Consider the following 24,872-nt stretch of genomic DNA (forward strand, 5'->3'; position numbering starts at 1 on the left):
AAAAAATCAGAAAGGAAAAAAATCCCTTATACATTACACCATTTTCTTAAATCTAAGAAACTCTTATGTAAATCCATACAAACCTTCAAGCAAACTACGTGAACTATATAAATCCTAGTCCTTCTATATTGATTGTTTCCTAAAAAAAGGGTGGAGCGTAAGCCAATGGCATGGGTCATTTTTTTTGACATGAAAAATATGATGCCTAGGTAAACTAAAGTAGCATCGAGTGACTACTCTGTGTGGAATGGTTCCAAAGCTTTTACTGTGTCTGCTATCTATGTATTGTGTACAAAACACTATACATATATATGTATATTTCATGCTAAGCTTGAGGCTAGTTGGTCTAGCATGCCTGCTCTAAAAAAAAGGCAAAAGGGGCATCCAGGATCATGGCTTATATGAGAAATGCATGCCTACGTATTGTACCCTGAAGTAAATTCAGCATCAGACCATTGTTATCAATGTAGAATGAAATGGAATTTTAGAAGGTAAAGTTATTAGTGTATCCATGAAACAGTGGGTTCTTATGCAACAATCTACATGAAGTCTCTGCCAACATTTTATATTTTCCACCCAAACAACTGTGTTCTCCAACAGGACATATATCTTCATTCTCGTGATACAAATCTAAGTGTTGGCTATCCAATTGAGTACATTAGTTTAACAGCAAAGGAGATACACTTGGCATCTGGAATGAAGATGTGGATATATGCAGCCAGGTTATATCACTGTGCAGAACATCAATGTTGTACTATACCTGTTGTGAACAGCACTTAGCATAATTTTGGTATAACCACCACATATATGAGAGAAAACTGTCTTGAGTATATATGGCAAGTTGAAATTAAACTCCTTGGAATCATGGTGTTAACAAAGATCATTCATGTCTTTCACCAATTGAATTCAGATAAAAACACCTAAAAGAAGGGTGGAATGCCAAAACATTGTCTACACGATCATATGGTTGCAAACAAAATCCATAAAAATAGAGATGTGGAAGTCGTACTGAAAACTAAAATTCTTCATTACCTTAGGGATACGACACTCATATTTCTCAACTTGATGCATTATTCCAGTTAACAAAAAGGCGCAACATTTCATTTCCTTAGAGACTGTACATCTTCTCCAAGCAAGACAAGTATGCCAACAATAAGTACACTATAATTTCTCTACAGATCATTTAACAGAGAACAGGGAAAATGATTTTTGATAGAAGCAAGCCATCAAATACCTTGCATAGTGAAAAAGATGCAAGCATGTTTCTCTATAATTTATGAGACCATGTAAGACAGGGAGGAGTTATCTCCAGAGAAGGGAGCCAATATTGCAAGGTATAGGATGTACTCCCTCCGTCCCAAAATAAGTGACTCAACTTTGTACTAACTTTAGTACAAAGCTAGTACAAAGTTGAGTCACTTATTTTGGGACGGAGGGAGTATTCTACAGTAGGAAGACATAATATTCCATATTTAAGTATTCCCGGAACTAATTTTAAGTTTTTAACACTGAAGAAAAAGTTAATGCCAACATGACACATCGGATGCTTTGAACATGTCCACCATTTGCTATGTTCTTGAGAGAGATGAAACTGGTAATTATGTTGTGTTCGTGGCATATGTATCGTGCATGGAGCAGTATAAAATCAAACATGGTTGATTTGGTATCAACTCTTTTGCTCGGCGGTCTTCTGTGCGAGTATGTTTTTGGCTGGAATTTAATAGTACAGGACCTGGTGCTATGTACCTCCTCGGGCAATGTCACTTTCTGCTTTCCTACACTCTTGTTAATCTCATCCTTGACGTACCAATACCGGGGTTACCCTTTGCCTCTGTTTCTCATGGCATTGGAGTCATTGTACTGTCTTCTGCTAGAGTTACTTTTACTTGAGTGTGTGCTAAGATCAACCTCCTTAGTGCATATCTCTGAACTGAGAAGAATGCACTTAGGCACGATTTCTGAGAACATAAAACTGTTTTGATGATTGTCTTGTTTGTGCGCTCATATGAATAAAGCGCAGAGGTTACAGATGAATTAATTGAAACATGCTAATTTGAAATCAGAGAGCAAGCTGCTGTTGGTTAATTCTGTTAATAGTAGCCGGCTAGCCGCACTATGCTGTCATACTATGCCTTCAGGTTCAGGTAGAAGAAATAGAATCCAGGAAGAATTATAGTGTATTTTCTCCATACCTCGCCATTCCTTATACACATGGACATCTCTGTTCTGAACAGAACACTTGAACTCCTCTCTTTATGGCACAAAACTGAAACTGTGCTTGCCCTGTATATGAATATACTTTCCTTGCCTAAATAAAGTGTGGATAAACATGACCATTGTTTCTTCAGTAAAGTAGCTCAATTCAGTACAACAATTTAGATTGCACTTGGCCCGACCATTGTTTTTTCCCAGAGAAGTAACCATACACCAGTAGAAATATTCAGTACTCCCTCTGATCCATATTGATTGACAAGTAATATGGATCGGAGGGAGTATAATTGTTCATGTTTCAGCAGAAAGCTCAATTTCTCCCTCTACGAGAAACTAACTGAAGTCCAATAAATCGTTTGAACTAAGTTTCTAATGATGGGAAAGTCCTAACGGCTGAAGTACATCATAACACCTTGTGACACAAACAGTTGAGAAACAAATCCCCATAGTTCTGCTCCAACTTACGGACATAAATTACGAGCGGCAATTGCCAGAAGAGTATTCTTTGTACCGAAAAAAGTGGTGCAGATGAAAATAGTGAATTGCACCTCTAATTGTGACACTTCAACATACCTGAACAGATCCAGAACTCCATACCCATTGATATATGTGTGAAGGCCTTTTGTCAGTACAAAGCGATGCAATACATGAAAGAACTTTGACGCTTGAGTAGCGTAACTTTGTTTGAGAAAAGTACAATCTGTCATGCAAATAATATAAGAAACAACACATGAGAACACATAATATATGTAAAAGGCGCACAAATATGCACATCAATTCCAGAACTCCATCTCCATTAATATCTATGTGAAGGCCTCATTTTGTCAAATAAAGCCGAACATCTAGATCACAAGTCAGACTTGATTAACTATAAGATATTTATCAATCCATCCCTTAGAAGGAACAGGGTTTCTCAAGAAACTCATAATGTATACATGGATAAAGTACAACAGCAGATTCATCTATCAAACATTCCATTTGATTCGAAAAATATCAGTTTTATCTTCATTTACGTCTTGATATCAGGCGGCGTACCAACAGTTATTACCTTGTAAGCAATAGGGCAACCATCCCAATTAATAAAAATGAAGTAATAAACGCGTCGGTCGTAAAAATAATAATTAACTATAGACTTATTTTAGAAAGCAGGATTGTTTCTTAAAAAAAACTACATGATCTAACATCTAAGAATTAGCAGAGTGCAAATAGCAAAAGTCATTGAGATGCATGTTGTACCTTGCCTTTATCCCTTCCTTTTCATGTTCAACAACATTGGTAGTCCACTAAACTCAAGTATACTTAGTGATTGTTGAACGTAAAGCGTGTGCTGGGACTGCAATAGAAGCAAGATATTACATTTCGGAACAAAGCGATGCAATACATGTTAGAACTTCGATATTTGAGCAGTGTAACCTTGTTTGAGAAAAGTACAATCTGTTCTGCAATTAATATAAGAAACAACACATGAGAATTTGAGAACACATAGTGTATGTAGAAGGCGCACGAATATGCACACAAATTCCATAACAGACCGCATGCATTATGCAGATTGAAGATGTGCGATGGGTTAGAAAATTAGATGGTTAAAGCATTAGATACATCCTACAGGCAAAGGCTACAATATTGTAGAGAAACATGAGATATTAGCATCAGGCCATCACTTTACACTACAGTCTTGCACCATTGAGCCAGGGAACAGCAGATGCCAAACATAAACACTTAGTGTAATATATCACTAATTTAATCATAAAAGGAACATTAATAATAAACTGTACAGGCACTCCTTGGAAATGGCATACAAAGTAAATTCGGTTTGTAATTTGGCTTTGTAGCTATCTACCATATAGTTATCAATTCTCAACTTACAACTGATTCCGAGAACCAGAATAGTCACTCAAACACACATCCATACTATGGGGACTTCAAGATAAGCAAAACCGTCGTCGACTTGCCACAAACATAAGGTAGGTGCATTTTGAATTTTAATAGCCATATATAAATCATATACCTTCTTGCCATTAGATGAGCCGGTCGGATCTGCAGATTTCCCAGTAACCTTGGATAATCATTAGTATCATCTTTTTTGGGTGGACTGTGTTCACTGGGCTTGTGCACGTTACTCACAGCATTTTTTCCTTGTGTTCTCTTTAATTGTTTCCTTTTATGCTTCTTAAATTCACAAGTTGTAGGGATCCTATATCATGTCCTGAAAAAGAAATAATTTCATATATGAGTTCAAAGTACCTAAAATACTAGAACTGGAATACAAGATAACAGATATCTAGTCTTACCTGGTGGTCAGTCATGACACCAAGAATTGATTTTTGAGTTCCCAGAATTCGTACTGAGAATTTATATAACACAGTAGGTTCCAGTAAACAAACCACTGGATGATCTTTAAGAAAGAAGAAGCTCAATAAAAAACAAGGCAATTCTTCATTTCAGAGAAAAACAAGCAGAGAAATGAGGCAGATCGACAGGCAACTATTCCAAACGCCGACCAAAACAACAAAATAATTTTAACATCAACATGCTAGCCACTTCTGCCCAAAAGTAAGTATGAATTTCACCCAGCCATGAAACAGCCGGAGCTTCTTGATCATAACTTGTCTACATAAAAAACAAACAAGCCAGCTCATAGGGGGCCTAATTCATACACACTGTGCCGGTCAAAGAAAAAAAAGTGCACAGCTGGCACTTACAGAATCAAAAGGGGAGCACAATCTGTGAGCTGAGCCGGACAATGAAAGCCTTTCTTCTGCTTATCAGTACAAGTTTCATTTCTCCAGCTTATCTTAAGATCAAACACCAGATGAAGCATTGATCCCTTAAAGTGGTTAGCAGCTAAAGTGAAGTGATTGATACAACACCGAATGATGCAACGCAAAAGCAGGACTATAAAAGTAAAAGTATGGTTCAATACCTAACCAGATGTAATGGAACCATTATTGAGTTCCAAAAAAACATAGACACGAGGCAGATCAATAGGCAAACATTTCAGAGGCTGAACCAAATGACTTGTAATTTTAGAATCCACACTCACGTCAGCCACTTCAACCCAAAAGGAATTCAATGAAAATACATCTGGCACTCAATATCATACTTTTTGATCAACAAAGTATGAAAATCCACACTCACAGCTTCTTGATCATACTTTTTTATATTCATCAACAAAGAACAAAGAAGCCTTATAATGGTTCTAGTTGGTACATACAACAGGTCATGTGGACATGGAGAGCTAGGCCAATAAGAAACACCACAACACTCAATAACCCTAAGCGTTGACAACATAATGGTCTGGTCAAATGAAAGGCGAATCGTTGATAACATAACCCTCGAGTGTCGGAAAGAAGGTATGTTGAACAAGAGTTTGCTTGTGCACAATATTATAGGAAGGGAGGCCTCTGGCATGGAAACTGGCAATCAACTTGCCATCAATATCAACCTGAAACAGCCAGTCCTCAAAACCGACCAACACGAGCAACTCGCCGTCGCCATTAACAACCATCACTTCCTCATAATGGCTAGAATTTTGAGACTGGTCCCTGATCTCGGCAACCGGCAATTCAACCCGACACTTGAAAGCCCAGACCTCGCCTTGGTAGTCCTGCATCACCCAAATATCAACGGTTGTCTTTTCATCATTAAGTAAGAAGATGCCAAGCATGTCACCCATCTCAAACAGTCGTCCATAGTCCTCCTCGTGGGCAACCGGGGAACGGATCTGCCGGAACGACTCAGTGGTGGTGTCGAATACCATTATCCGGTTGCCGGTGTGCCAATGGAGGCTACCACGGAACAGAAGTCCGTGGTCAGCCAACGGATCAGGGCGCCCTATGCGCCTCGGCGGCTGGTTGGAGCCAATGGAGAAAACATAGATGGCACGTTGATCTGTTTCATGGTACAGCAACAGTCGGTACTGACCGGTAGGGGGGTGAGGGTACAACCCCACGGTCATGAAGCCATCGAGCTGCTCGAGGGGAGCATACTGTCGAGTTGCCGGGTTGCAGATGCAGAGGTCACAGTCGATGGAGAGGAGGAGGAGGCCGTCGCAGGAAGCCACCGGGTAGAAGAGGGGAGTGAAACTCCCGTCGATCCCCCCTTCCAAGGGAGCCGTCTTCAGTCGCGCGACGCGCTGGAACTGGTCGGCGGCGGCGACTCCTGCACGATGGTCGAAGAGCGTGACGTCTAGGGACTGGCCGCCGTCGGCGACGTCGTTGTGGCTGTAGAGGAGGGGCAGGGCGGACTGGCGGGCGTGGTGGGACAGGAGGAAATCGCGGGTGGAGGTGGCGCGGCGCCACGCGGGGCTGACGGCGCGGCAGCGGAGGAGGGGTTTGGGGGGCAGGCGGACGAGGATCTCCGAGATGGTGATCTCGTCCGGGAGGCCAGTGAGGAGAGGAGTCGCTCCTGCGGCCTCCGCCATGGTCACTCACCGGGAGGTCCAGATCTGTGCCAGGACTCTGGAGTTGTGGGCTTGTAGCAGCGGCGGAGAGGTAGATCTCGTCTCGCGGATGTGCAATTTGGGCTGCTCTCCAACGGGCTGGGCTTGGCTTAGTCACCTCTCTCAACGGTATTTCTCAACAAACAACAAAAAAACTCTCTCAAGGGCACCAAAATAATAATAATAATAATAATAATAAGCTCTCTCAACGACAACCAGTCAGTTCTCGCAGAAAACAAAATTTTGTGCGCGTACTCTGGTTTCTCTATCAGAATAATGTAAGACATGAAAAGTTTACAACAATAACATCGAAGCTGCAAATTATTTTTTACAATGACGGCGTATCCAGTAATTAACGTAAAAGGCCTCTAACATTTTTTCCGAAAAAGGGTTGCCCCCCGCTTTATATTATAAAGCAACGACCACACGATACACTTGCTGGGGCCTCAGCACAAGCAAGCCCAAAAGAAACGAAAAAGGAACTGAAGAGAAAATAATGCCAACAACGGCGGATCAACGAAAACGATGAGGACCCGCAACCGCCGCGTCCACCGGAAAATTCCACCACGCTCCTAGCACTCCGGACCACCGCATACCAAACAACACCTTCAAGAAGGATCGCGACGATGACGACGCTGTTGCCCGGACATGTCCTAGGGTTTCCCCCGGTACGCGAGGGGTGAGGTGGAAGGGGTATGCCCGACGCCCTTCAGGAAGGCACGGCGGCGCCCACGGGCGTCACCGCGTCGGTGCCGGCCCTGCCGACAATGATTTCTCCCGACCACCCACCAACCACGACCCCAGACGATCCATCCCGCGCCACCAAACACACCGCCCACCAACTTGCGCCACCACGGTCGAGCAGTCTCCATCGCTGTCTCACCATGGCAAACGAAACGGGACCGACGGAAACAAGACGACGCAACCAGGAACCAGGAGCGGCAACATCAGCAGCCTCGCGGGAGGGGACATCCTCCACCGCCCCCGGCGGGATCCGACCGGACGCAGCACAGGGGCAAACCGGGCCACCCCCGACCCAGCCGAGCCCGAAACGGGCTCGCGAAGCCCCCGTCGCCGCGCTGCAGAAGGCGAGCCACCGTCGCCACCACCCCCAGCACGAGTCACGCCCCTGACCCGTCGGAGACACCACAAGCAGACCGGGCCAGGCCCACCCATACCCAGATCGAGCCCAAAAGGGCCCAGATCTGGGCCGGGGAGGCCCGCCGCGAGCCACCGCGCCGCCCCGCCGCCAAGCGGCCGCGCCACCGCCCGCACGCCACCCAGCACTCCGCCGCCCAGGGAGCCGCGCCGCCGCCGGATCCATTGTCGCCGAGGAGCACCCCCGTCGGCCGCCGTCCGCCCGAGCCGAGGCGCCATGCGGGGGGGGGGGGGAAGGCCGGGGCCGCCGCCGCCGGCACCACGCGGGCAAGGCCCGGTGGCCCAGGCCGACGACGGCGGAAGGGAAGGAGGGGGAGGGGAGGGCTGGGAGGGGCGACGAGAGCCCCCGGTCGCCCCGCTCGGGGAGGCGACGCTGGGGAGGAGGAGCAATCTCTAACATTTTTTGAGGCATTCTTGCGTGCTTTAAATGTTCGGAGATCCATATATTCTGTACAACTACTGAATTTAATAACACTTTTATCCAGTAAAAATATTAAGTCCGATAATTCTCGTACAATACTAGCATTTTTTTGGTCGCATGGCCCAGCGGAAGAAACCCCAATTTCCTATATGATGCTCAAATTACAATCTTTCTTACATAATTCAGTTACCTCTAGGGTACCAGACCACTGTTCTATCCTCAACTCGCGCAGATTTTGCTAGAAATCACTAACCAAATTCTGGCCACGAGAAACATGAGAGATAGACGCCGTACGAAGAGACCTCATGTACTTAATTTCCCCAATCACATAAGAAAAGGGCGCATGCATTTTTATGGTTGTTCTTTTGAATTTATGAATTCTGTTGTTATTTTGTTCATTTTAGTCTCACATTCTATTATGCCATCTTGTGTTAATGCGATTGAATGTCTGTTTTCTCTCTTCTCTCCTTTTTAGTTAGTTGGACACTCTTAATTTCTCGAGGCTCCCACTCCCTCTCCTAACGGTCCATCTCCACGCCTCCACCATCGGTGCTACCGATTTGGAATAGAGGCTTAGCTCCAACTCGTGCAATGTATATATTTTCGAATGCTTGCATCTGCAGTCGTAGTTGATGCATTGTCCTTATGTTTCTGGAGCTGCCCACCATTGTGAGGGCACTAACATCCTGGCTTACACTCCCTTTGCATATTGATCATCATCCACTCTGATGTTGTAGGTTAGAAACCCTCCTCCGAAACCCTCCTTGACACGTTCCATCTGAAGGAAATATGCCCTAGAGGCAATAATAAAGTTGTTATTTATATTTTCTTATATCATGATAAATGTTTATTATTCATACTAGAATTGTATTAATCGGAAACTTAGTACATGTGTACATAAATAAACAGAGTGTCACTAGTATGCCTCTACTTGACTAGCTCGTTGAATCAAAGATGGTTATGTTTCCTAACCATAGACATGAGTTGTCAATTGATTACCGGGATCACATCATTAGAGAATGATGTGATTGACTTGACCCATTCCGTTAGCTTAGCATTTGATCGTTTAGTATATTGTTGTTGCTTTCTTCATGACTTATACATGTTCCTATGAATATGAGATTATGCAACTCCCGAATACCGGAGGAACATTTTGTGTGCTACCAAACGTCACAACGTAACTGGGTGATTATAAAGGTGCTCTATAGGTGTCTCCGATGGTACTTGTTGAGTTGGCATAGATCGAGATTAGGATTTGTCACTCCGATTGTCGGAGAGGTATCTCTGGACCCACTCGATAATGCACATCACTTTAAGCCTTGCAAGAAATGTAACTAATGAGTTAGTTGCGGGATAATGCATTACAGAACGAGTAAAGAGACTTGCTGGTAACGAGATTGAACTAGGTATTGAGATACCGACGATCGAATCTCGGGCAAGTAACATACCGATGACAAAGGGAACAACGTATGTTGTTATGCGGTTTGAACGATGAAGATCTTCGTAGAATATGTAGGAACCAATATGAGCATCTAGGTCCCGCTATTGGTTATTGACCGGAGATGAGTCTCGGTCATGTCTACATAGTTCTCGAACCCGTAGGGTCCGCACGCTTAACGTTCGGTGACGATCGGTATTATGAGTTTATGTGTTTTGATGTACCGAAGGTAGTTCAGAGTCCCGGATATGATCATGGACATGATGAGGAATCTCGAAATGGTCGACACATAAAGATAGATATATTGGACGACTATATTTGGACATCGGAATGGTTCCGGGTGAGATCGGGAATATACCGGAGCACCGGGAGGTTACCGGAACCCCCGGGAGGTATATGGGCCTTATTGGGCCTTAGTGGGAGAGAGGAGAAGGGAGCAAAGGAGGGCCCCCCCATGCCCAATCCGAATTGGGAAGGGAGCCAGCCCCCCCCCCCCTTTCCTTCCTCCTTCCTCCCACTTCCTTCCACTCCTAGTCCAAGTAGGGAAGGGGGGGAATCCTACTCCCGGTGGGAGTAGGACTCCCCATGGGGCGCGAATTAGGAGGGCCGGCCCTCCCCCTCCTCCACTCCTTTATATACGGGGAGGGGGACACCCCATAGACACACAAGTTGACATTGTTCTTAGCCGTGTGCGGTGCCCCCCTCCACCATAATCCACCTCGGTCATATCGCCGTAGTGCTTAGGTGAAGCCCTGCGCCGGTAGCTTCATCATCACCGTCATCACGCCGTTGTGCTGACGAAGCTCTTCCCCGACACTCTGCTGGATCGTGAGTTCGTGGGACGTCACCGAGCCGAACGTGTGCAGATCGCGGAGGTGCCGTACCTTCGGTGCTAGGATCGGTCGATCGTGAAGACGTACGACTACATCAACTGCGTTGTCATAACGCTTCCGCTTACGGTCTACGAGGGTACGTAGACAACACTCTCCCTTCTCGTTGCCATGCATCAACATGATCTTGCGTGTACGTAGGAATTTTTTTGAAATTACCGCGTTCCCCATTAGTGGCTTCCGAGCTAGGTTTATGCGTAGATGTTATATGCACGAGTAGAACACAAGTGAGTTGTGGGCGATAATAGTCATACTGCTTACCAGCATGTCATACTTTGATTCAGCGGTATTTTTAGATGAAGCGGCCCGGACCGACATTACGCGTACACTTACGCGAGACTGGTTCTACCAACGTGCTTCGCACACAGGTGGCTGGCGGGTGTCAGTTTCTCCAACTTTAGTTGAATCGAGTGTGGCTACGCCCGGTCCTTGTGAAGGTTAAAACATCACATACTTGACGAAAAATCGTTGTGGTTTTGATGCGTAGGTAAGAAAGGTTCTTGCTCAGCCTGTAGCAGCCATGTAAAACTTGCAACAACAAAGTAGAGGACGTCTAACTTGTTTTTGCAGGGCATTTTGTGACGTGATATGGTCAAGACATGATGCTAAATTTTATTGTATGAGATGATCATGTTTTGTAACGAAGTTATCGGCAACTGGCAGGAGCCATTTGGTTGTCGCTTTATTGTATGAAATGCAATTGCCATATAATTGCTTTACTTTATCACTAAGCGGTAGCGATAGTCGTAGAAGTAATAGTTGGCGAGACGACAACGATGCTACGATGGAGATCAAGGTGTCGCGCCGGTGACGATGGTGATCATGACGGTGCTTTGAAGATGGAGATCAAAGGCACAAGATAATGACGGCCATATCATATCACTTATATTGATTGCATGTGATGTTTATCCTTTATGCATCTTATTTTGCTTAGTTCGACGGTAGCATTATAAGATGCTCTCTCACTAAATTTCAAGGTACAAGTGTTCTCCTTGAGTATGCACCAACCATTGCGAAAGTTCGTCGTGCGGAGACACCACGTGATGATCGGGTGTGATAAGCTCTACGTTCACATACAACGGGTGCAAGGCAGTTTTGCACATGCAGATACACTACTAGGGAAAACCTTATACACAGAATCATAGCAGCAGCGTGGTTTAAAAACAAACGCTACTGCTAATTAGCAGTAGCGAGCTCCAGTAAACCGCGCTACTAACACTCACATAGCAGTAGCGCTCTAGGTGAAACAAGCGCTACTACTATAATTGCCACGGCATTGCCTCCAGGCTAGATATAGTAGTAGCGCCCTTCTCCTGGACGCGCTACTGCTAAAGTACTCAGTAGCAGCGTTTTTCTTCAAAACTCGATGCTTCTAAGTATCACCGCAACTAATTAAGTTTAGTCCCATACTGGTAAGCGAACAAGGTGTTTACCACCTTAAATACGTTACTTCTCAAACTATCTCGAGCACTTGGTCTTCATTGAACTATATGTGTAGGATTTGTGGCTGCAATAAGAATCCTCGCCTGTACCTATACAGGTACAGTGAGGATTCATGTTGACTATGTAGATTCTACACAAAAAGATCAATGATGACCAATATATATTTTTGATGTTTTTACATGCTTAGACTTATAGCGTATTTCCATGACAAAACGGTACTGATAAAAAGAAATAACTGATTCCTTTAGCAGTAGCGTTTGTTTCTAAAATGCGCTATAGCTAAGTTAGCTACAACGCGTTTCCTTAAGCGCGCTACTGCTAGTTCGACTTAACCCCCCGCAGGCTCAAAATTTTGCTAAGTCCTCCTTCCCCCCTGTTCCCCTACTCCTCTGTCGCCGCCGCCCGAGCCCGAGCCTGCCCTCACCGCCGCCGCCCGAGGCCGCCCTCAACCTCACCTCCGCCTCCCGCCGCCGCTCTCGACCTCACCGTCGCCGCCCTCGACCTCACCGCCGCCGCCCGAGCCTGCCCAGGACCGCCGCCTCCCGATCCGGAGCCCGCCCTCGCCGCCCCTACCTCCGTCGCCGAGCACCTCCACGCCACCGTCTCTCCCCTCTCTGTGTAAGCCCCCCACCCCTCCCCCACCCCTCTCTCTCCTTAGTTAGTAGATGTTTTTTAGTAGTACTAGTTGTTAATTTAGGGTTCATAGATAATGATTTTTAGTAGTAGTAGATGTTAATTAGTAGTAGTGATGGTAGTAGTTAGCTAGGGCAGTATGGTTAACTGTAGATATTTTTTACTATTGTATAATGTAGTTTTTTTACTGTTTTTAGTAAGTGTTTAAAATAATTAGTAAGTAAATTAATAAACTAGTTGAACTAGTTTAGTTTTAGTTGAACTAGTTTAGTAAGTGAATTAATAAACTAGTTGAACTAGCTGAATTAATAGAACTAATGTATTTTTATTAAGAAAATTAATATAACTAGTTGAACTACTTTATTTTTAGAAAGAACTAGTTTTTTTTCTATTTATAGTAAGTTTATATTTAGTAAGAACTAGTTGAATTAATAGAAGTAGTTGAACATGTCATATTTGTTGTTATTTTTTTAGTTTAAGCAATTATTCGGGATGTATTAGTGATAACTTATAGGGTTTTTGTTTTTGCAGAAATCAAGGAGCCCCTCCATCATCCCGCCGTCGTCCCCATCACCGACCCCCACCGACCTCGAGGTGAGACCAGCCAAATCTCCATGTGAATATGAGTCCTATAAGATATGATGTAGATAAAAACATATATATCTTGTGTTGCTCAAATAGGATATGTGGTTGCCCAAGTGGCCGGTCATGTTCAGGTTACACCTCCGACTGGCCTATGTTTTGCCGGAGTGTTGATTAATTTCCGTTCCGGCAAATTTCAGGCGCTCGATATGTCCTTTTTTAGCAAAGGTCATACCGGATTTTTCCGTGAATTCTGGCATGACTTGTGCTAGAATATGTAGGAAATATCGAGTGGCCTGGATTTTCTCGAAAAATAATTAAACGACATTTCGACAGACCGATAGTCAAGCCATGATGAATAATAATGATCTAATTTAGGTTTTTAGTACATATATTTAATTGTACAAGTTTAATCTTTGAATTATGAACGTAAGAAATGTCGTACTCGGACGACGAAAGTCTCGCGGGGGAGTGCAGCTGGTGCCATGACGATCGAGGTCTGTGCGATAGGCCTCACCTGGACGAAGATCGGCGCTTCAGCATTAAGCTCGAGGAGACCTTCGATGTTGAAACGGTACACAATGACGACAAGTGTTTTTTCGTAATTAAGCACGACTTCAACTATTTCAATGTCTAATTTTCATCTTTTACAATTCGACTAGCTTATCCCATGTCATGCAAGACGCTATGTCTTGGAGAGGATGGGTTTTGAAGACCATGAAAATTTTGAAACAAAGAAAATACACCTAAGGACCCATCATGATATGGATTTTGAAGTAAATCTGTACAATTCTCAGAGCGTAACCCATTTTGGTTGCCAAAATTGGGAACCACTTTGCAAAATGTATGCTTTTTATGAGGATATGATTGTCACCATGGATCTTGGTGATCCTGACATCGAGCAAGACAATATGGACATTTGGGTCCTTGTTGATACGCTTCCGATTCTACCGCTATGTGAGTTTCTCAAACATAGTTATTAACTAATTTATATTGTTTATTTCAAAATAGTTGATAGCTTATTTCCATTGATAGCTTATTTTCATTCTTCAAAGAATGTGCGGAAGATGGTAGACAAAACCCACTACACCGATGGCTCTGAATTAACTTATATGGAGAAAAATCATCTCATCGCATTTTGTACTGATCTTGAGAATTACAATACCTATTATCGAACTCCTCCAAATTATGGTGAATACGTGCCACTAGTGCACGTGTTGAACCACGGTAACTTCTATGGAGATACCCTGGTAAGATTTTTTACTATTATGACATCCGTGCATCTTTTGCATACTTCTAAAACTACTACATCATTGCTAACTACGAAGTTATTACTATGTTTTTCAACAGAAAATCCCGATGGATTGTGTGCCTCATCTGATGTATCAGAATGGTCGCCTTGATGTTCTGAACATACAGCCAGGTCATCCTACGGATCTCACCTGTGCATATCGGATTTCTAAAACCGGCAAACACATGCTAATCAAAGAATGGAAAAAATGTTTGGACAGTCGTAAGGAGGTTCTTGGAAGCAACATTAAGTGAAAGGCAAGAATTGGAGACAGGATAATCTCCATTCTCCATAATGGAGAGTCAGGGGCTATCTTGTTTTTTGCTATTTTACCTTAGAGAATATAGTAGGTCCTAAGAGAATGTAGTAGGTCCTATGAGGTACAATATGTTTATTATGTGGTACAATGTGTTAGAGTTGATGATGAGGAGTAGTTGTGATTATGACTAGTGACTGATACGTCCATTTTGCATGATGCTTTTATATCGATATTTATTGCATTATGGGCTGTTATTACACATTATGTCACAATACTTATGCCTATTCTCTCTTATTTTACAAGGTTTACATAAGGAGGGAGAATGATGGCAGCTGGAATTCTGGGCTGGAAAAGGAGCAAATATTAGAGACCTATTCTGCACAACTCCAAACGTCCTGAAACTCCACGAAACTTATTTTTGAAATAATAAAAAATACTGAGCAGAAGAAATACGCCAGGGGGGGCCCCACCTGTCCACGAGGGTGGGGGCGCGCCCCCCTGCCTCGTGGGCCCCCTGTTGGCCCTCCGGTGCCCATCTTCTGCTATATGAAGTCTTTCGTCTGAAGAAAAATCATAAGCAAGCTTTCGGGACGAGACTCCGCCGCCACGAGGCGGAACCTCGGCGGAACCAATCTAGGGCTCCGGCAGAGCTGTTCTGCCGGGGACACTTCCCTCCGGGAGGGGGAAATCATCGCCATCGTCATCACCAACGCTCCTCTCATCGGGAGAGGGAAATCTCCATCAACATCTTCACCAGCACCACCGCCTCTCAAACCCTAGTTCATCTCTTGTGGGAGAGACAGACACCCGCTAGCCACCTTATGCAACTAGTGCATGTCAGTCGGTGGAACCTGTCTCACGTAAGCGTACGTGTAAGGTCGGTCCGGGCTGCTTCATCCCACGATGCCGCCGAATCAAGATAAGACTAACGGCAAGTAAATTGACAAAATCGACGCCCACAACAACTTGTGTTCTACTCGTGCATAGAAACTACTCATAGACCTAGCTCATGATGCCATTGTTGGGGATCGTAGCAGAAATTAAAATTTTCTACGCATCACCAAGATCAATCTATGGAGTTTACTGGCAATATCCATATATGTTGCTATTATGAGAATTAACATGATGCCCTCATGTCCGTATTTCATTTTATCAACACCTCTACCTCTAAACATGTGGACATATTTATCGTTATCGGCTTCCGCTTGAGGGCAAGCGAGGTCTAAGCTTGGGGGAGTTGATACGTCCATTTTGCATCATGCTTTTATATCGATATTTATTGCATTATGGGCTGTTATTACACATCATGTCACAATACTTATGCCTATTCTCTCATATTTTACAAGGTTTACATAAGGAGGGAGAATGCTGGCAGCTGGAATTCTGGGCTGGAAAAGGAGCAAATATTAGAGACCTATTCTGCACAACTCCAAAAGTCCTGAAACTCCACGAAAGTTATTTTTGGAAATAATAAAAAATACAGAGCGGAAGAAATACGTCAGGGGGCCTCCAACTGTCCACGAGGGTGGGGGCGCGCCCTACCCCCTGGGCGCGCCACCTGCCTCGTGGGCCCCCTGTTTGCCCTCCAGTGCCCATCTTCTGCTATATGAACTCTTTCATCCGAAGAAAAATCATAAGCAAGCTTTCGGACGAGACTCCGCCGCCATGAGGCGGAACCTTGGCGGAACCAATCTAGGGCTCCGGCAGAGCTGTTCTGCTGGGGACACTTCCCTCCGGGAGGGGGAAATCATCGCCATCGTCATCACCAACGCTCCTCTCATCGGGAGAGGGAAATCTCCATCAACATCTTCACCAGCACCACCTCCTCTCAAACCCTAGTTCATCTCTTGTATCCAATTCTTGTCTCCAAGTCTGGGATTGGTACGTGTGGGTTGCTAGTAGTGTTGATTACTCCTTGTAGTTGATGCTAGTTGGTTTATTTGGTGGAAGATCATATGTTCAGATCCTATATGCATATTAATACTCCTCTGATTATGAACATGAATATGCTTTGTGACTAGTTACGTTTGTTCCTGAGGACATGGAGAAGTCTTGCTATTAGTAGTCATGTGAATTTGGTATTCGTTCGATATTTTGATGAGATGTATGTTGTCTATCCTCTAGTGGTGTTATGTGAACATCGACTACATGACACTTCACCATTATTTGGGCCTAGAGGAAGGCATTGGGAAGTAATAAGTAGATGATGGGTTGCTAGAGTGACAGAAGCTTAAACCCTAGTTTATGTGTTGCTTCGTAAGGGGCTGATTTGGATCCATATGTTTCATGCTATGGTTAGGTTTACCTTAATAGTTTTGTTGTAGTTGCGGATGCTTGCAATAGAGGTTAATCATAAGTGGGATGCTTGTCCAAGTAAGGACAGCACCCAAGCACCGGTCCACCCACATATCAAATTATCAAAGTACCGAACGCGAATCATATGAACGTGATGAAAACTAGCTTGACGATAATTCCCATGTGTCCTCGGGAGCGCTTTTCTCTATATAAGAGTTTGTCCAGGCTTGTCCTTTGCTACAAAAAGGATTGGGCCACCTTGCTGCACTTTATTTATTTTAGTTACTTGTTGCTCGTTACAAATTATCCTATCACAAAACTATCTGTTACCTATTATTTCAGTGCTTGCAGAGAATACCTTGCTGAAAACCGCTTATCATTTCCTTTTGCTCCTCGTTGGGTTCGACACTCTTGCTTATCGAAAGGACTACGATAGATCCCCTATACTTGTGGGTCATCAAGACTCTTTTCTGGCGCCGTTGCCGGGGAGTGAAGCGCCTTTGGTAGGTGGAATTTGGTAAGGAAAAATTTATATAGTGTGCTGAAATTTATTGTCACTTGTTACTATGGAAAGTAATTCTCTGAGGGGTTTGTTCGGGGTATCTTCACCCCGACGAGTAGAGCAAAGAGTTGCTCCTCAACCTACTAAACCTACTGAAAATGAAAATGTCTACTTTGAAATTCCTTCGGGTATGTTAGAAAAACTGCTAGCTAATCCTTTTGCAGGAGACGGAACAAAGCATCCTCATGAGCACCTAATCTACGTGGATGAAGTTTGTGGATTATTTAAGCTTGCAGGTATACCCGGTGATGTTATTAAGAAGAAGGTCTTCCCGTTATCTTTGAAGGGAGATGCATTGACATGGTATAGGCTATGTGATGATACGGGATCATGGAACTACAAACGATTGAAATTGGAATTTCATCAGAAATTTTATCCTATGCATCTTGTTCATCGTGATCGCAATATATATATAATTTTTGGCCTCGCGAAGGAGAAAGCATCGCTCAAGCTTGGGGGAGGCTTAAATCAATGTTATATTCATGCCCCAATCATGAGCTCCCAAGAGAAATAATTATTCAAAGTTTTTATGCTCGGCTTTCTGATAACAATCGCACCATGCTCGATACTTCTTGTGCTGGCTCTTTTATGATGAAGACTATTGAATTCAAATGGGATTTATTGGAAAGAATTAAACGCAACTCTGAAGATTGGGATCTCGACGAAGGTAAGGAGTCAGGTATGACACCTAAGTTTGATTGTGTTAAATCTTTTATGGATACCGATGTTTTCCGTAAATTTAGCACTAAATATGGACTTGACTCTGGGATAGTAGCTTGTTTTTGTGAATCTTTTGCTGCTCATATTGATCTCCCTAAGGAGAAGTGGTTTAAATAGCATCCTCCCATAGAAGTAAAAGTAGCTGCAGCTATTAAAGTTGAAGAAAAGACTATCACTTATAATGATCCTATTGTTCCTACTTCTTATGTTGAGAAACCACCTTTTCCTGTTAGGATAAAGGATCATGCTCAAGCTTCAACTGTAGTCCGTAAAAGCAATATTAGAAATTATACACCTCCTGAGCAAATTAAAGTTGAACCTAATATTGCTATTGTTAAAGATCTCTTGTCCGATAATATTGATGGGCATGTTATTCATTTCCGTGATGAAACTGCTAGAATTGCCAAACCTTGTGCTAAAGATAAACATAGACCTGTGGTAGGCATGCCTGTTATTTCTGTTAAAATAGGAGATCATTGTTATCATGGCTTATGTGATATGGGTGCTAGTGCTAGTGCAATACCTATTGACTTATACAAAGAAATTAAGCATGATATTGCACCTACTGAGTTAGAAGATATTGATGTCACAATTAAACTTGCCAATAGAGATCCTATTTCACCAATGGGAATTGTTAGAGATGTTGAAGTCTTGTGTGGGAAAACTAAATATCCTGCTAATTTTCTTGTTCTTGGTTCCCCACAAGATAGCTTTTGTCCCATTATATCTGGTAGACCCTTCTTGAACACCGTTAATGCTAGGATAGACTGCGAAAAGGATGTTGTTACTATTCGTTTGGGTGATATGTCTCATGAGTTCAACTTTTCTAAATTTCGTAGACAACACCGTGAAGAGGAATTTCCTAGTAAGGATGAAATTATTGGTCTTGCTTCTATTGCCGTGCCTCCTAGTGATCTTTTAGAACAATATTTGCTAGACCATGAAAATGATATGTTTATGAATGAAAGAAGGGAAATAGATGAAGTATTCTTTAAACAGGAACCCATCCCGAAACACAATTTACCTGTTGAAATCCTAGGGGATCCTCCTCCACCCAAGGGTGATCCCGTGTTTGAGCTTAAACCATTGCCTGATACTCTTAAATATGCTTATCTTGATGAGAAAAAGATATATCCTGTTATTATTAGTGCTAACCTTTCAGAGCATGAAGAAGAGAGATTATTGAAAACTCTGAAGAAGCACCGTGTTGCTATTGGATATACTCTTGATGATCTTAAGGGCATTAGTCCCACTCTATGTCAACACAAAATAAATTTGGAGAAGATGCCAAACCAGTTCGTGATCACCAACGACGGCTGATTCCTAAGATGAAAGAAGTGGTAAGAAAGGAAATACTAAAGCTTCTTGAGGCAGGTATTATTTATCCCGTTGCTGATAGTCAGTGGGTAAGTCCTGTCCATTGTGTCCCTAAGAAGGGAGGTATTACTGTCGTTCCTAATGATAAAGATGAATTGATCCCGCAAAGAATTATTACAGGTTATAGGATGGTAATTGATTTCCGCAAATTAAATAAAGCTACTAAAAAGGATCATTACCCCTTACCTTTTATCGATCAAATGCTAGAAAGATTATCTAAACATACACATTTTTGCTTTCTAGATGGTTATTCTGGTTTCTCTCAAATACCTGTGTCAGCCGATGATCAATCAAAGACCACTTTTACTTGCCCTTTCGGTACTTTTGCTTATAGACGTATGCCTTTTGGTTTATGTAATGCACCTGCTACCTTTCAAAGATGCATGATGGCTATATTCTCTGACTTTTGTGAAAAGATTTGTGAGGTTTTCATGGATGATTTTTCCGTCTATGGATCCTCTTTTGATGATTGCTTGAGCAACCTTGATCGAGTTTTGCAGAGATGTGAAGAAACTAATCTTGTCTTGAATTGGGAAAAGTGCCACTTTAAGGTTAATGAAGGTATTGTCTTGGGGCATAAAGTTTTTGAAAGAGGTATTGAGGTTGATAAAGCTAAGGTTGATGCCATTGAAAATATGCCATGTCCCAAGGACATCAAAGGTATAAGAAGTTTCCTTGGTCACGCCGGTTTATATAGGAGGTTCATTAAGGACTTCTCAAAAATTTCTCGGCCTCTGACTAATTTATTACAAAAGATATACCATTTGTCTTTGATGATGATTGTGTAGAAGCATTTGAAATACTTAAGAAAGCATTGATTTCTGCACCTATTGTTCAGCCACCTGATTGGAATTTACCTTTTGAAATTATGTGTGATGCCAGTGATTATGCTGTATGTGATGTTCTAGGGCAAAGAGTTGATAAGAAGTTAAATGTTATTCAATATGCTAGTAAAACTCTAGACAATGCCCAGAGAAATTATGCTACTACTGAAAAGGAATTCTTAGCAGTCGTATTTGCTTGTGATAAGTTCAGACCTTATATTGTTGATTCTAAAGTAACTATTCACACGGATCATGCTGCTATTAAATATCTTATGGAAAAGAAAGATGCTAAGCCTAGACTTATTAGATGGGTTCTCTTGCTACAAGAATTTCATTTGTATATTGTTGACAGAAAAGGAGCTGAGAACCCCGTTGCATACAACTTGTCTAGGTTAGAAAATGTTCTTGATGACCCACTACCTATTGATGATAGCTTTCCGGGTGAACAATTAAACGTCATAAATACTTCTCGTACTGCTCCATGGTATGCTGATTATGCTAATTATATTGTTGCTAAATTTATACCACCTAGTTTCACATACCAGCAAAACAAAAAGTTTTTCTATGATTTGAGACATTACTTTTGGGATGGCCCACATCTTTATAAAGAAGGAGTAGATGGTGTTATTAGACGTTGTGTACCTGAGCATGAATAGGAACAGATCCTACGCAAGTGTCACTCCGAGGCTTATGGAGGACACCACGCTGGAGATAGAACTGCACATAAGGTATTGCAATCCGGTTTTTATTGGCCTACTCTCTTCAAGGATGCCTGTAAGTTTGTCTTATCTTGTGATGAATGTCAAAGAATAGGTAATATTAGTAGACGTCAAGAAATGCCTATGAACTATTCACTCGTTATTGAACCATTTGATGTTTGGGGCTTTGATTATATGGGACCTTTTCCTGCCTCTAATGGTTACACACATATTTTAGTTGCTGTTGATTACGTTACTAAGTGGGTAGAAGCTATTCCAACTAGTAGTGTCGATCATAACACTTCTATTAAGATGCTTAAAGAAGTTATTTTTCCGAGGCTTGGAGTCCCTAGATATTTAATGACTGATGGTGGTTCACATTTTATTCATGGTGCTTTTCGTAAAATGCTTGCTAAATATGATGTTAATCATAGAATTGCATCTCCTTATCACCCGCAGTCTAGTGGTCAAGTAGAATTGAGTAATAGAGAGCTCAAATTAATTTTGCAAAAGACTGTTAATAGATCTAGAAAGAATTGGTCCAAGAAACTTGATGATGCATTATGGGCATATAGAACTGCATATAAAAATCCTATGGGTATGTCTCCGTATAAAATGGTTTATGGAAAAGCATGTCACTTACCTCTCGAACTAGAACATAAGGCTTATTGGGCTATTAAAGAGCTCAATTATGATTTCAAACTTGCCGGTGAGAAGAGGTTGTTTGACATTAGCTCACTTGATGAATGGAGAACCCAAGCTTACGAGAATGCCAAATTGTTTAAAGAAAAAGTTAAAAGATGGCATGACAAAAGAATACAAAAGCATGAGTTTAATGTAGGTGATTATATATTGCTATACAACTCACGTTAAAGATTTTTTGCAGGAAAACTTCTCTCTAAGTGGGAAGGCCCTTACATTATCGAGGAGGTCTATCGTTCCGGTGCCATAAAAATCAACAACTTCGAAGGCACAAATCCGAAGGTGGTGAATGGTCAAAGAATCAAACATTATATCTTAGGTAATCCCATAAGTGTTGAAACCAATGTTATTGAAACCGTAACCCCGGAGGAATACGTAAGGGACACTTTCCAGAACATTTCAGATTCCGATAAGGAATAGGTATGAGGTACGGTAAGTAAACCGACTCCAAAACAGTTCTAATGGCAATATTTCTCCGTTTTGGAATATTTAGAAAAATAGAAAAATAAGAAGCAGTCTGGGAAGGACACGAGGCCTCCACGTGGGTGGAGGGCGCGCCCTACCCCCTGGGCGCGCCCCCCTGCCTCGTGGGCACCTCGTGCGCTCTCCAGACTCCATTTTCTTGCACGTTAGGTATTTTGGTCGGTAAAAATTCATTATATAATCTCCCGAAGGTTTTGACTCCAGTATCATGCAAATATTCTCTGTTCTTGTTTCGAGTTGTTGTTGCTGCAGATTAGAACAAGATGTCTTCTCAAGAGTCAGTCGGGGAGAGCCGGGTGTCTCATCCGGCATCGGGGCCAAGGACAAATAGCGATGCTGACCACTTTGGGCCAGCAACGGAGGAAGAGATGGAAGCTGATTTGATGAGGATAGATGCCATGGAGGAGGATCAAGAAGTCACTTCTCGCTTCCGAGCTGGATTCACGATGGGGGAACTACAGAGCTCGGCCATTCCAAACTCGGTTATCCCTTCCAATGTTAAATTTCTTTCTTATGAAAATATGAAGAAGAGTGTCACCTGTTCTCCCGCAGCTATGCAACACCCTTGGGTGCAAGGAGCTTTAGCCGTTACAGGGAAGCTTCATAAGGAGATAATGGATCTCAAGCAGCAACTCAATAAGCTCGAGGATGAGAATCGTATCCCGAGGGGCATTATCGCCAAGAATATCACATCACCATCCCCGAAGAAGGATACATAATCACATGGGTATGGACACTCCCCTTGGCAACTGCCAAGCTTGGGGGAGATGCCCCGGTATCGTATCACCACCACACTCTTATCTTTACCGATTTTCTTAGTTCAATCCTATTAGTAGTATCTTGATCTAGTAGAATAAAGTTTTGGTATGATCTAGTTTTGAGTTTTGCTTTATTATCCCTCTTTGTAATCGAGTCCGTGAGCTATATAATAAAGATTAGTCTTGAGTCAAGGGCTTGATTATTTTGCCATGATTTTGAATAAGTAAAAGAAAAGAGAAAAGAATAAAAAGAAACAAAGAGATCATATTGATCTTATTGAGAGTAATGACTTCACATAGAAAGAGTATGATGATTAAAAATTGTTGAGAGTTGACAAACATAGCTTTGGTCATCGTTGCAATTAATAGGAAGTAATAAAGAAAGAGAGGTTTCACATATAAATATACTATCTTGGACATCTTTTATGATTTGGAGCACTCATTAAAATATGACATGCTAAAGAGTTGATGTTGGACAAGGAAGGCAACGTAATGGGTTATGTTTTCTTATATCTGAGATAAAGTATATTGTCATGGATCATCCAACATGTTGAGCTTGCCTTCCCCCCTCATGCTAGCCAAATTCTTTGCACCAAGTAGAGATACTACTTGTGCTTCCAAAAATCCTTAAACCAGTTTTGCCATGAGAGTCCACCATATCTACCTATGGATTGAGTAAGATCCTTCAAGTAAGTTGTCATCGGTGCAAGCAATAAAAAATGCTCTCTAAATATGTGTGATTGATTAGTGTGGAGGAAATCAGCTTTATACGATCTTGTGGTGTGGAAGAAATAAAAGCGACGAACTGCATAATAAAGGTTCATATCACAAGTGGCAATATAAAGTGACATTCTTTCGCATTAAGATTTTGTGCATCCAACCCTGAAAGCGCATGGCAACCTCTGTTTCCCTCTACGAAGGGCCTATCTTTTATTATTATCTTCTACCTTATGCAAGAGTCATGGTGATCTTCACCTTTCCTTTTTATATTTTATCCTTTGGCAAGAACAGTGTGTTGGAAAGATCCTGATAGATATATCTAATTGGATGTAAGTTAGCATGAGCTATTATTGTTGACATTACCCTTGAGGTAAAAGGTTGGGAGGCGAAGCTATAAGCCCCTATCTTTCTCTGTGTCCGATTAAAACTCCGTAACCACAAGTATTGCGTGAGTGTTAGCAATTTTGAAAGACAAAATGATAGTTGAGTATGTGGACTTGCTAGAAAGCTCTGACATAGACTCTTTCTGATGTTATGATAAATTGCAATTGCTTCAATGACTGAGATTATAGTCTGTTTGTTCTCAACAAAGTTTCTGGTTCATACTTTGCATTGTGAATAGATTATTACTTGAGCATAAGAAATCATATGGCAATATCCATATATGTTGCTGTTATGAGAATTAACATGATGCCCCCATGTCCGTATTTCATTTTATCAACACCTCGACCTCTAAACATGTGGACATATTTATTGTTATCGGCTTCCGCTTGAGGGCAAGCGAGGTCTAAGCTTGGGGGAGTTGATACGTCCATTTTGCATCATGCTTTTATATCGATATTTATTGCATTATGGGCTGTTATTACACATTATGTCACAATACTTATGCCTATTCTCTCTTATTTTACAAGGTTTACATAAGGAGGGAGAATGACGGCAGCTGGAATTCTGGGCTGGAAAAGGAGC

General features: G+C 42.3%; 1 protein-coding gene across 1 annotated transcript; it reads right to left on the bottom strand.

Annotated features, from left to right (window-relative positions):
- Positions 1–1,446: 1,446 nt before the first annotated feature.
- LOC123168644 (putative F-box protein At1g33530) lies at positions 1,447–6,695 on the bottom strand. Its single transcript, XM_044586521.1, has 4 exons — positions 4,503–6,695; positions 4,220–4,417; positions 3,448–3,544; positions 1,447–2,911 (listed from the first exon to the last, which is right to left on the bottom strand). Exon 1 carries the CDS (start codon positions 6,632–6,634, stop codon positions 5,513–5,515), a length of 1,122 nt encoding a protein of 373 aa, XP_044442456.1. The 5' UTR covers positions 6,635–6,695; the 3' UTR covers positions 1,447–2,911; positions 3,448–3,544; positions 4,220–4,417; positions 4,503–5,512.
- Positions 6,696–24,872: the final 18,177 nt, after the last annotated feature.

This window comes from Triticum aestivum, chromosome 7D, assembly GCF_018294505.1.
Source record: "Triticum aestivum cultivar Chinese Spring chromosome 7D, IWGSC CS RefSeq v2.1, whole genome shotgun sequence".
In the NCBI taxonomy this organism is placed as follows: Eukaryota; Viridiplantae; Streptophyta; class Magnoliopsida; order Poales; family Poaceae; genus Triticum; species Triticum aestivum.

What these genes read in the sequence shown, in the direction of transcription:
- LOC123168644 (XM_044586521.1), bottom strand. Translation starts at nt 6,634, where the DNA reads ATGGCGGAGGCCGCAGGAGCGACTCCTCTCCTCACTGGCCTCCCGGAC.